This window comes from Numenius arquata, chromosome 33, assembly GCF_964106895.1.
Source record: "Numenius arquata chromosome 33, bNumArq3.hap1.1, whole genome shotgun sequence".
Classification (NCBI taxonomy): domain Eukaryota; kingdom Metazoa; phylum Chordata; class Aves; order Charadriiformes; family Scolopacidae; genus Numenius; species Numenius arquata.
The window spans coordinates 226,159-239,781 of NC_133608.1; the positions used below are offsets into that span (position 1 = coordinate 226,159).

General features: G+C 51.0%; 1 protein-coding gene across 2 annotated transcripts; it reads right to left on the reverse strand.

Annotated features, from left to right (window-relative positions):
• Positions 1–1,692: 1,692 nt before the first annotated feature.
• On the reverse strand, positions 1,693–13,190 carry LPAR2 (lysophosphatidic acid receptor 2). Of its 2 annotated transcripts, XM_074165157.1 has the most exons (4): positions 12,452–13,184; positions 6,883–7,076; positions 3,870–3,889; positions 1,693–1,735 (listed from the first exon to the last, which is right to left on the reverse strand). In XM_074165157.1, the coding sequence occupies exons 1-4, from the start codon at positions 13,182–13,184 to the stop codon at positions 1,693–1,695; spliced, it is 990 nt and encodes a 329-aa protein (XP_074021258.1). The 2 variants fall into 2 exon arrangements, with proteins under 2 accessions (XP_074021258.1, XP_074021259.1); XM_074165158.1 differs by lacking the exons at positions 1,693–1,735; positions 3,870–3,889 and having other exon boundaries at positions 6,775–7,076; positions 12,452–13,190.
• Between the last annotated feature and the right edge of the window lie 433 nt (positions 13,191–13,623).

A 13,623-nucleotide genomic window follows, 5' to 3' on the forward strand; every position in this document is an offset into this window, starting at 1 on the left:
CCCCTTCCAGTCCCTCAAGGGGCTCCAGGAAAGCTGGGGAGGGAGCAGGGATGAGGGAGGGGAGCCATGGGACGAGGGGGAAGGGTTTTAAGCTGAAAAAGGGGAGATTGAGATGAGATGTGGGGAAGAACTTCTTTGCTGTGAGGGTGATGAGAGCCTGGCCGAGGTTGCCCAGAGAAGCTGTGGCTGCCCCATCCCTGGAGGGGTTCAAGGCCAAGGTTGGAGGGGGCTTGGAGCGACCTGGTCTGGTGGGAGGTGTCCCTGCCCAGGGCAGGGGGTGGCACTGGGGGGGCTTTCAGGTCCCTTCCCACCCAAACCAGTCTGTGATTCACATGGGCAGAAACACACACCTGCTCTCACATCACTTGCTGTCGATGTTCTATAAGTTGGAGCTTATGAGCTTGGTTTCAGGGATCAGTGGGCGCTTCGATCAGTCCCAAAACCAACAGGGAAGTTGTGGGAAACAGGCTCCGCTGCCACAACTAATGTCACCCCGCTGCTAGATTCACATGCTGGTGACAGCTTGGGTGACCCAGCCCCTCCACGGAGCATTGAAAAGCGCCAATAAGAGTATTGAAAAGGGCCGATAGGACAGCAGGCCGATGGGAGGTTGCGTTTCCCCTCCTTGGCAGAAAAAGGGGACACGAAGCAGTGCGTCAGGCGGAGAAGAGGAAAACACCGGGAGAGGGAAAAGCTTGTCTGAGATTGCCTCCCGGCGGAGGGAGGCTACAGCCGCGGCTGCCGAGGTTTTCCTGCCAGTAAGGGGACTCGTGAGCTGCTTCCGAGGAGAATCACACACTCACCATTTCAAGCCGCCGCTTGGAGAGAGCTCCGTGGGCTCCGGAGAGCTGCATCCCATCCTTATCGCCCTGCTCCCGGCTTCTGCTCGTGGCTCTTCGTTCTCCAGCTTCAACCCTGAGTTCCTTATGCCTCCCTTGTCTGCTGCTGCAACAGCCTCGGGGACATCAAGTGCTGTCACAGCAGATGAAGGTGACTACACAGGCAACACACCCCCTGTGGGGACACAGGTCACCATTGGAACCCCCAGGACACCCCTTCCAGGGCTCTGGGGTGCTCTGGTTTTGGCCTCCGTATTTGTGAGATGCCTCTTGGACTCGCCGTGACCCACCAGGGTGTTTTGACAGAACCATTTCCAAACACTGATGGGTTTTACTTTGATTTGGGCTGTGAACTAAGTCCCTTCTTACGGCCAGGTTAAGGAAATAGTAAAATAAAACTGATTTAGCACTGAAAGCTGCGTTACACTCGCAACAGCCCGTGCCAGAAAACACCAAGATACAGGGATGCGTCTTTGATATCTGACTATTTACAAGAAAAAGTGCGATTTCCCTGACAGCCAGAGAGAAGAGAAGAGCGAGCACCTCTTCAGGTGCAGGTCCCCGAGGGACGGAGAGGGCGAGAAGAGAAAAGCAGCGGCGCCAAAAGCATTTCTGTTTCTCTGTCACCGAACAGCTCAGCAGCCAATTCCCCACCGGCACCCCCAGATCCCGCCGCTCCGCCACGCTGCAATGCTCCCACCGAGAGAAAAGCGCTAAAAATCAGGGCTGGGGAGCACTAAATAAATAATTTCACAGAAATAAATGACTGTACCAGAGCAAAACCCAGGGTGTGAGCTCCTCTTACTTCCTGGTTGGTGGCCCTGAAATCTAGACAAGCCCACGATTACGAAACTCAGGAGGAAGATGATCTCCTGCTGCCTTTGGACTTTGGTCCCCTGTAGCGCTTGGGACATCGAGGGTGTGATGGGGACATTTTGCAGCGTTCGAGACGGCTACAGGCACGTTCCAGCCTAATGCCAGGAAAATCTGAGAAATCTTATGGTTTTTTTCCAGTTTGTATTCCGGGTTTTTCCTCTGTTCACTGGAATCGAGGGCAGTTGGGCTGGTTCTACCATGAAAAGGGCCAAGGCAGCTCAACCAACCGCTCCAAGCCGAGCAGAAGTCAACTGGATGCTCGGTCACTGTGACAGAAAGGGTTCTGAGGTGAGATTTATCGGGAAATGGGTGTGAACAAGTAAAGGACAGTTTTATTTCCCCTGCTGGGAAGTGCAGGTGATTCAGAGCCTCCTCATCACCTCTTCTTTCTGGTACCCACCATATTCCCCATGATGGCCACAGCCTAAGGACAAAACCTGGTCAAAACCACCAGTTGGAGAAGCATCACCTTCCAGAAACTCCATTTGAAGCTGGGCTTGGGCTGTAACAGCTTTGGGGTGAGACAAGACACGGGTCCTGCTCACTTTTGCTCACAGAATTCACACTCATGTATCGTGTGGGAGCGGGGAGTGGTGAAACACAAGCGCTGCAGCTCCACGTTGTGCTTTTTATAGACAAACTCTTCGCAGAAATACCCCGGGAAGTCATTATTCCACCATCAGCGGGACCTTTCTTAAAGTATCTTTGGCTACAACCCCCCAATCCACTGCGGAGACACCAGGCTTCGCTTCCCAACTGCACTAATTGTGTCCTAAACCGAGAAGAATTCATCCCATAAAAGCTTTGGGTGCTCAAAAAGCACCTCCCTCAGCTAAAGGAGCACAACACAGAGGTGTGGGTGGGCTCTCAAACCATCTACCACCGTCATGCAGACCAGGGGACCCAGCTCTCACACCAGCCAGCCTCGCTCATTAAAAATAAACCCTCAGCCCTGGTATTCCTGTATTAAAACCACTCAGAAAAGCACAACTGACTCCAAAAAGCAGATTTTTTTGCATCGGCTATACTTACAGTCTATCAAAAACTTTGATTTTTGTTTTCCATGTCTCAGTAGGTCACAGAGATGACAAGCTGAAGTTTAAAAACAAAGAACCCCCCCCCATCACCTGCTTCTCCTTAATAATCTCGCTTTCCCCCTTGTTCTCCTGGCTTTTCCCCTTCTTGCAGGTTTTTTTGTTGTTGGATTTCTTTTCCTCGCCCCCCCCTTCAATAAAATAAACCTTCGGAGTCCATCAGTCCCTACAGCATTAGCTTCCAGTGCTACCCTCCCCCCCAAAAAAAACCCCACACCAAAATCCCTATTCCTTTTGGCAGCCGCTTCCTTCAGGAATTCCAACCAGTCGGCGAGGCACGACCTCTCATTCCTGGAGCTCCATGGCCCATCTTTGATCCAGTTGGGTGTTCTCACATTTGATCCCTTTAAAAATCGGTCCGAGGTATCTCTTCCTTCCTCCCACCCATCACACGATAGGTCTAGAATAAAAATCTCACATGCCTCAAAAAAAAAAAAAAAAGAGAAAAAAGCCACAAAAACCACCCCCAAACACTAATTTCAGGGAAATTTCCTCTTAAAAAATAGGTGATGAACCTTTAAAAGCAGTTTCATGCTGCGATTTTAAAAAAGGGAGGGATTCTTCTCAAACTGAAAAGAGGGATGTGGCCACATTTAAGCCCAACACACCATGGATGGTGGATTGAGAGTTAAAAAACCAAGCGATGCCATAAACTTGGCAGCATCCAGCTCCGCACACGAGGAGAAAATTAGATTGAAAGTCTTCTGAGCGGCTTTGGGAAAGGACCGTGTCATCAGGGACCACCGCACCCTTTGCTGCAGCACCTTCTTTAGGGGCACAAAAGGGCGAGTGGAAACCAGGGTGGCTCCGAGTTGTCAGACATGGGCTGTGTTTCCAAATAAAGCTAGAAAATAGTCAGGTGGAATATCAAACAGCCTAAACCCCTCTTTTTTTGGGAAGCACGTTCTATATGCACCATTTATATCTCCCCCTCTCCCTTCCCCACCTTCAGCACTGGAAGGGCTGTTAAAACCCTCTTCCCATCTCTTCTGCCCCATCGATTCACCATTTCTTTTCAAATCTCACTGAAAACTGTACTTTCCGGGCCGGTTTCTCCGACTCCTGATTTTCTGCTCTCTCCTCCGTTACAGCCAGAGGGAAACAACCAGGAAATCCACAGGTCCCAAGTCCCCGGAGAAGAGAAATCTCATTGAAGAATTCCAGGCAACGCGCCTCCCTCCCCGACGGGCACCAGCCCTCGCTGGGAAACACTCAAAACTCATCAAACAAGCTCCATTAAAGGTTTGGGACTTTTTTTTTTTTTTTCCCTTCTCTTTGCACTAATCAGTTGCTATTTACCTTTGTGAAATCGTGCATCGAGCTGCACTTGTACTTTCAGTGACCGTTATTCAGCAGAGTCTGTTTTTATACAGAATATTTTAAACACAAAGCGTTGACAGCCTCAGGGCATTCGGGATATTCTGCTTGGGATAAACCGGTCAAACCCTCCGTAGAATTTCCTTTCCCTCACTGTTGTGTACGACAGTTCTTGGGTATTTATACTGCTTTGGGCAGTGAGGCTAAATTGAAATAAACCATTTAAAATACTGAAAAAACCCCAAAAAACCCCAAACCTCAGAGATGATCCTCTCTTTAAGGTGATGATAAAACATCGGGAGTTTGTTGCTGGTGAATTAAAGCCGGCAGAAGGCTGAGGTCAGGCCAGCGTCCAGATCCCTCGGGGGCAGAACGAGTCCAGCTTATTAAAGGCCCAATTGGGCATAAAAGCCAATTACAGCTCTTTTAGGAGCCAAGTGTCATCTCACCCGCGACAAAATCCATTCCCACCCCGACGCGGGGCAGTCGATTCTTTACACACATCCCAGTTAAATCAGCCTTTTCTAATCCCACACCTCGGCAATGTCAGCGTCCCCATTTCCTCCTTCCCCCTTTGGTAATCAAAGCAGAGCTCGGCAGGTATTTAATTAGAAAATCAGCTTTGCATGAAGCAGGACTCGTGCCCTTCATGCGCTTTGGGGGCGTTCAGGAAAGCAGAAACAGGTCTGAGTTTGTTCTCCAGGGCTCCCAGTAACAGCTTTCCTCCCGCTACTGGTAATTCACCACCTGCTTCCACCGCCGTGTGTACACACAGTGTGTTCCTCTACCCCGATAACAGCGTTCTCCAAGCAAAATAAAAGCAACTAGAAGCCATCTTTGGCAATAAAAAAAAAATAAAATTATTCCTTCTCTAAGGCTGCGCTTTAAGGGGGTGAAATCTCCCCAAACCAGCCAAGTCTGGTGCCTGGAAATACTGGACCAAGGCTGAAAATTCCTTTCCCCAGTCCTTTTTCCCGTCTTTCCAGAGGCTGTAACCCCTCCGGACACACACACAGAGCCCTGCCGGTGTCATCACACAAGTGACAGCGGCTGCAAGGATTATCCCTCCCATCCAGCATCACCCCACACAACGGGAGGATGGGGTTTATCCCAGAGCTGGGAGACAGGGTAAAATTCCAAGTGGTGGTTTTTTGGTTTTTTTCCTAAAACCCAGGACAACATGTTTATTGGAAAAGTCTCTGGGACATGGAGAAGGAACCATATTCAGAGTGTTTTAGGCGATTGTCACCTTAACACCGTCGCTTCCTGACCACCTTCTGCAAGAAAAAGTCCATACACACACGTTTGAGAAAAAATACCTCCAGTAAATCGTCTTTTCTGCAAAGGCAGCTGAGGGGATCAGTCAGGGAGCTGATCATCTGACAGAAAAGGGCTATTTTATTTTATAAAGACCCCTGAAATGATAAATTTAGACAATATTTCCAACCCTGCCTTCCCTTAGCGCCTCTCTCTGCTCTCACAGAAGCCACTGACTTTGGGTTTTGGACGGACACGGGCACATTCCCACCGTTCGAAGTTTAACAGCCAGAAAGTGAGGGAAACCCGGAGAATTATTTCCACTTTCTCAGCCGTGAATATCGTTCCTGGAGCAGAACCTCTGCCCTCCAGCCGTGGCCTCACCACCAAAGCACCACTTCACATCGTGTCTCGGATGCAGCCAATGGACTTACTCGCAAAATTAGAACCCACGTGCGCTAATATTAATTAATACTGCTAATTTCTGGTGGTGCTTTGCTGAGAGAGAGAGAGGGACGACCTGTGAGCAGCCTGTTAACACATCATGGGAGAGGGTGAGTATTAAGGGACAAACCGTGCGTTCAAACCCAAGGCAAAACACTGATTGTCCTGGAATCCAACCTAAACCCGTCCCCAAGGGCTTCCAGCGCGTAGAGAGATGCTTTAGTGGGAAAATGACTCACCCCGCGTTTATGAATAAGCAACGAACTTGTGAATGCCACATGGTATCACTTAGTGAGACACAAACACGACTGCAGCTCCTTAAGCACCGCTCTCCTTCTTAGGAAATAATTAGCTGCTCCTAAAACACCCTTCCCGAGCCCCGAAACCCTTTGAAATTTGGCAACAGACACCGCAGAGAATGGGAATCTGCTTCTGGGGAAGCGACTCGCACCGATTCCTCTCGGCAGAGGCCTCGGGGAGAATCAAGGGGGTGGAACGCCACCCGAATAGGACTCTGTGGGGAAACACTAGAGCGGCTCCCTTTAGGAAGCACCGCGTGAAGCTGAAGAGCTCGGGCTCTTTGGAGAGCCCGCTGTTTCCGAGGGCTGTAATACTGAATTACCGAGAGAAAACACGTTGCTGGTTGCGAGATTCCTGCTGCACGTGGCGTGGTTCTAGCGGCTGCTAAATTAAATCAACTTGGCATTAGAAATAGGAGTCTTTAATAAGAACACTACTCAAAGTACCCTTGTTCCTAAGCCACGCGCCATCCAGCGGTTCCTTTAAAAGCATCTTGTCCTTTACCGATGACAAGTATTCTAAGGAAATAGTTATGCTTGAGCACGTAAAAAACAAACAAACAAAAAAAAAGGAGTCTCCGCTGCTTTAGAAGCAGGTCGTTCCCAGGCTCTGCTCTCCCGCTCGGAAAGCAGCGGCCGAGCAAGAGCTTAAATAGAGGAATCCACCGTGAAGTGCCCGTTCTGAGAGAGCGTTCTGCGGTCCGTGGTGTTCAGCTTCACCACCGTGGGGGTGTATTTGGAATTCCTGTAACAGACAAAGCAGAGGATCCTCCGGAAGGTGCTGCGCATCTCGTTGTCCCTGTAAGAGTAGACGATGGCGTTTATCAAGGAGTTGATCTCTGCCAGCAGAAGGACGTATTTCTCCACCGCGAGGACGTTGCAGCTCTTGCAGCCCAAGCCGTCCAGGAGGAGCACGACTTGGCCCGGGGTCCAGCAGATGACAAAGGCACCTGGGGGGGGAGAAAAAAAACCCTGTTAGAGAGAGTTAAAAACAGCAGGTTCCTGGCCCTGCCCCGGTCACTCACCAGAAAGATGCCCAGTGGGATCTCCGGTGGTTTATCTTGTGAAAAAAGTTAAATAGGGGGGAAAAAAAAAAACAGTTTCACTCTATATTTTTGCTTTGGGAGAAGACCGAGGATTCAACCAACAAACACTGAAGTGGAGGCATTGGGGTTTTTTTTCCCCCCATTCACTCAGAACAACAGTCCCAAGTTTCTCTTACCTCCCCTCATCCCCATCATCGCATTTAGAGTGAAGATAAAAAGTGTTTATATTTCCTATTTACGTGCCAATCCCTCCAAAAAGGGGAACAGGCCATAAAATTGGGAAAGAGTCAGAGTGATACATCTTGAAATAAATCATCTCCGCTGTCCATAGAGTTTAGGGGGGCTTTAATTAAGAAAAGTCCCTGCCAACTTTTTGGGCGACCCGTGAAATCTCACTCCCAGCCACAGGCCGAGCAAGAAAACAGCCAAAGGCTGGACGGGCTCCACCACTGATTCAGCCGGGCTGATCCTCTCCTCTCGCCACCACCTGCAAAGCTCTTTGGCAAAAAGGCTAATTGCTGTTTTGCATGACGGAGAGGGAGGTGCCCGCGGCTCCTAAACCCTCTTTTTATGGTCATGATTTTTCAAGCTGACGCAAACGGAGCACTCGCCCCGTCGGTGCTCCTGGAGGTCGGGCGTGAGGTTGGATCTGGAAGCACGGGAGCTGCACCCTGCTGGGTCTGCTGGGAAAGGGTGGACGGGAACCAGACTTGCTGGGGAAAAAAAACTTTTGCAACTACACCCTTTGCTTAAAAAAAAAAAAATAAAAACCAAAAAAAATAAAAACCACCAAACATCTGCCAGGAAAGAGCAACAGCCAGAGGAGCTGCACCGAAACCCAAGGGCTGAATTTTAATGCTGTGGTTGAGTGAGATGCTGAACCAGTAAGGAGTCAAAGCAACACTGGGGAGGGATCTCCTGGGTTTCTGGGAGTGTCCCCCCCCTGATTTCGGGCCACTGCACTGCGTAACCCTTTGTATCGAAGCGACTCGTGCTCCCGGGCGGCCGGCAGAGCAGCCCCCACATCTGGCCCAGGCAGCTTTCCCCGCTGGCTTCACCTCCTTTAAAGTTAGCGGCTGCACCAGGTTGACTCCTGGCTGTCATGAAGGAAGCTCCAATAATTCTACCTTCCCCCTGCAAGAAAAGGGACCTCCATTTCTTAGTGATGTAACTTCATTCTTAGCCAGGTTTTCAGCATCCACGAGGAAAGCCAGATTCTCCAGCGACTGGCTCCCGGCGGCATGAAATAAAACCAGAGGAATATTAAAAATGAGAAGGGGGGGGGGGGGGGAAGGCCTCAAACCTAAAGTTTTGGGCCTTTGCCTGTAAATCCAGCTGATTTCCTTGTTCCTTAATGGAAGTTGAAGTATTCAGAGAGAAGCTTGAACTCTTAATAATCGAACACAGCGTGGTCACTAAGGACTCAGTCCCCATCGCACCCTGTGTCACCCAACCCGCCTGCGGGAAGATTCCCCCCTCGTTTCCATATGGACTTTGGACTCATTATTGGTTTCCAGGTCAGGACCTAGACCTGTTCCCGATGCTTGGGACCTGCAGGATTATCACCCGGTGGCTCCCTGGCCGGTGCAGTGAAGTGGCACGGACGGCTCCCACCGCACCCTCGGCTTCCTCGCACGCTCACCAGTGGCTACACCCTCTGATGCATAAGGCGCAAAATATTCCTCTGTGCAGAGTCCAAGTTTGCAGAAGGCCGGGGAAACGAGGGTGGAGAAGGCTTGACACCAGGGCTTTCGCAGGGAGGGGAAAGAAAAAAAAAAAACAACAAACCCTCTGCAGCCTCAACTTTCTCTACGCTGAGAGCAATTCCCTCCCGTGCAAGGGACCTGTGCAGAATGACCCCGATTCACTGTCCTGCAGAGGAAGGGGAACACTCTCGGGCTGCCAGAGCCCCAAAGGCCTGATAAACTCTTCATTTTCCTTCAATTTTCCCCATTTTGTTCCTTCCCCACCCCGTCCCTCCCCACACACCGGTCAAAACTCCCCGTGAAACCACGGCAGCTCTTCCGAAGCCTCCTCTCACCCTGGCTTTTCCCTTGCTCGAGGCAGAAGATAAAGGCAGGGGGGCCAAGCCAGGATGAGGGGGACACCAAGAGGAAAAGGGTCCCCCAAAACAAGGCGATGCACCAAGTGTAAATCACATTTTCCTTCTTGGCCAGAGTCCCCGTCCTGCTGCCCCTCTTCCCCTTGATATTGTGAACCCCCAGAAAATTAAGGAATCCTTCCGACACCACAGGGTGACCCTCCCGTGGCATCCAGGAAGGAAGGGGGCAACAAAACAACTTTTCTCTCCACTGTAGACCGTGTAAAATACATGAATTAAATCATTTTTCAGCCCCTCTGACCCTCTGTGCTGCATCTGGTCGGCTCCAGAGCAGTAACGACCTCCCAGCTGCGCAAGGGAGATGGAGAGATTGCGAGGGAAGGAAGAAAACACCCCGGGAAAGGCAGGAACGAGCAGAAAACTCCAGTTTCAGTGCTTACAAGTCACGACAGGACACGGCAAGCCCCCAAGCAGGGACACGCCAAGCAGCCCAGGAGTCCCCCCACTGCTCCCCCAGCACCACCAGCAGGAGCTCGCAAGGGAGTACTCTTTGTTTGCAGCCACAAGGTTTCCCTGACTGAGCAAATTCTGCGCTTATCAGGAAAAGATTTACAGGCAAGGGGTTGTGACCGTAAGCCCAGAGACGAGCCTGGGGTTGCGGAAGATCCCAGCGGCTTTGATTTATTTCCCTTTCTTTAAAGGTTGTGGGACCATTAAAAGCACGTGGCGAAAGCAGATTAAAGAAATGTCGGGGTGCCGGGCTGTTGAAAGCACGACGCGCGCACCAGGATCTCCCGGTAAGTGCACAGCACCGGGCAGGACAGCACATATCCCAGTAAATACCCTCCCAGTCACTGATTTGCCCCTATTTGCACTACAGACAGACAGGCAGACGGGGCAGTTCGCACTCTGCTGGAGATCCCCTGCTCCAGCCAAGAGCTGAGAGCCCCCAGGGATGTATTTACCCCCATGGATTGAGACCCGGGGTCCGAAGGGCTCAAAAAAACCCAATCCCAACAAAGTTCAGTGCTTTGTTTCCGTTATCAGGAAGGAATTTGGATGCATCTCCCTCATTCTTTGCCCATCACCTCGTGACTTCTGCCCCAAACCTCCCTCTGTCCTTTAATAGAGGATGCACCAAGTGCTGCTCCTTGATTAAGGCCTGATTAGAGCTCCCAATTCCACGCTGCTCTTCCATGGAGGAAGCATACTAGAGTTGAGCACATAAAATCTCTTTTTTGGGCAAAGTACCTGCACTTACAGTCAGATATTCCCACATCCCATCAGTAACAGCCCCCCCGTCCCTCCTAACCAGAGCAGGGGGGAGATGCAGGAGCTTGTCCGCCCCCATCTGCCGTGTCGCTCCCACGACAGCTCCCACACAATTCACCCAGAGTCCCCAAAACCGTCGAGTTCCTCAGCAGCCCAACCAAACCACCACCCCAGGATCCTCAAGAGACCAGGGAAACAAACCTTCCCAGTCCTCCCAGTTGTCCCAAGCACGTTTACCTCCCCAGCCCCGCACATCCCGGGATGGAGGATCGTTGGACACAAAGCCGGTTTCATTTTATATGCCATAATCAAACCAGAGTTTGTAATTAATCCCATTTAAGAACCACTTGGATCTGTAAAAACAAATGGGTGATTACAAACCCTGTTGGTTTAAATGTTTCATCCCTCTGGAATCTCACATGGAACATTAATAGCGCGTTTTGCCAAAGATACTATAATCTCCCTGGTCCTAATTCTACACGGTAATGGTTGGTTAAATACTAATAACAATCAGACTGCCTGTAACTGGTGTGACATAACCAGCTGTATATGTATGCAAATGAGCCACACTTGCCTACTCAAATTTGATCATCCTCATCAATGGTGCAAGGAATATTTTCCTGGAAACGTTGGGGAATCACACTGGTGTCCCATCATTCTCGCATCTGGGTGGAAAAGTCCTCCACCAGAAGGGGCAGGTACTTGGACAAGAGCACACCTTGCTCCCTATATTATTGGAGAGGAATAACCCCCTGCACCAGGACAGGTTGGGGGTGACCTGCTGGAGAGCAGCTCTGAGGAAAAACCCTGGGAGTCCTGGTGGCATCAGGATCCTGGTGGACAACAGGATGCCCACGAGCCAGCAATGGGCCCTGGTGGCCAAGAAGGCCAATGGCATCCTGGGGGGCATCAGGAAGAGTGTGACCAGCAGGCGGAGGGAGGGAGGGAGGGAGGGAGGGAGGTCATCCTCCCCCTCTGCCCTGCCCTGGGGAGGCCCCATCTGGAGCACTGGGACCAGTTCTGGGCTCCCCAGTTCCAGAAGGACAGGGAACTGCTGCAGAGGGTCCAGCAAAGGGCTACCAAGATGATGAGGGGCCTGGAGCATCTCTCTGCTGAGGAAAGGCTGAGGGACCTGGGGCTTTTGAGTCTGGAGAAGAGAAGACTGAGGGGGGATCTGATCAACGCCTCCAAATACTTGAAGGGTGGGTGTCAGGAGGATGGGGCCAGTCTTTTTCCAGTGGTGCCCAGTGACAGGACAAGAGGGAACAGGCACAAACTGGAACATGGGAAGTTCCATCTCAACATGAGGAGGAACTTCTTGACTTTGAGGGTGTCAGAGCCCTGGAAAAGGCTGCCCAGAGAGGTGGTGGAGTCTCCATCTCTGGAGACATTCCAACCCGCCCTGGATGGGACCCTGTGGGACCTGCTCTGGGTGCCCCTGCTGTGGCAGGGGGTTGGAGGAGATGATCTCCAGAGGTCCCTTCCAACCCCAGAGCATTCTGTGATTCTATGGCTTTCAAACCAAAAATTTAACTACTACCTTTTAGCACAAACATTCTCCTGCACACCAGAAGTGTTTTGGGATCAATTCTCTGGTAAAAAGATCAACAAAATTCCATCAATTTATGCCTGCCATCTTTCCCATTTCAGGTGCTATTGAGTTGGAAAAAGCTACTGTAAATATTTCTGCTCTGCTTGAAATCGTCCAAAATGCTACCATCGATGCTTTAAAGAATTTGCGATTGGAAATCAGTTCACTTTCACAATTAACTGTTCAAAACCGTTGGGTCCCAAGATTCTGGCTTCAGAAGGATGTGTATGTACAAAGCCAAAGTGCTTTTCTCCCTGCTCATGGCAGGGGTGTAGGACTAGATGACCTTTAAAGGTCCCTTCCAACCCAAACAGATTCTATGAGTCTATCAAACCCTCCTTTAGATTGACTTACTCAGGATAATGGTGACTGTCTTGACGAGGCTGATCATGGTCTCCTTGTAGCGGGGGTGGAAGCTGGTGTGCTTGGACATCCGCGTCATCTTCCTCTTGACGTAGATGAAGATGTGCGTGTAGACAACCACCATGATGAGGAAGATGACCAGGTTGGAGATGGCCCAGAAGGTCAGGTAGCTCCTGCTGTAGAGCGGTGCCATGCTGGAGCACTTCTCCAGGGCGCAGAGACAGTGCCAGCCGTAGGAGGGGATGAGCCCCAGGAGCAGGGCCGTCACCCAGATGCAGAAGATGAGGATCATCACGCGCTGGTTGGACATTTTGCTGTGTAACTGCATCGTGAACACAGTCTGGTGCCTCTCTACAGCGATCGCCAGCAGGTTCACCACAGAGGCTGTCAAACTGGTGTCCAGCAGGCTCTGACGGATGAACCAGGTCTTCAGGGAGAGCTCCGCCGTCCTGGGCCCCGTGTGGAACATGAGAAACATGTAGGCGATGCCAGCGAAGAGGTCGGCGGCCGCCAAGTTGCCCAGCAGGTAGTAGATGGGGTAGTGGAAACGCCGGTTGATGATGATGGCGGTGATGACCAGCAGGTTGGTCAGGAGCACGATGACACTCACTGTCAGGCCCAGGGCCACCACCAGCACATCCTTCGTCCTCCAGTAGGTGGTCAGCTCTTTGCGGCTGTTGTTGTAGAAGAACCCCACGGTCTCATTGTAGAAACAGTGCTTCATCGCTGCTGTCCTAAAGAGGGACGAGAGTGTCGTTAGCGTTGTGCCCCCCAACTATTAACGAGCTGGGAAGATGCAGAACAATACGATAATGCCTTTGACACAGACGGAGCTGGGGAGGAGCTTCAAACACACAGAAACAACCACACGAGCAACAGGAAACCACTTTTGTACCCCAGACAGAGCTACACATCTCACAGGCCGAGTCCTCAGCCGTCCTCAAAGCCGCCCCGAGGATGCACCAAGACCTTGAACGCTCACGGCAGGAAGATAAGGTTTGCCAGATCTGATAAGAGATGCTCCCTGGCTGGCCCACGCGGCTTCGCAGGGATGACAGACAAAACTATTTCTGTTGTCCCAGACGTCCCCCTTCAGAAACGTAAAAACAAAGCAGCGGCATGGAGGGTTTATCAGACCATCACGAAACAACAAGCTGATGAAG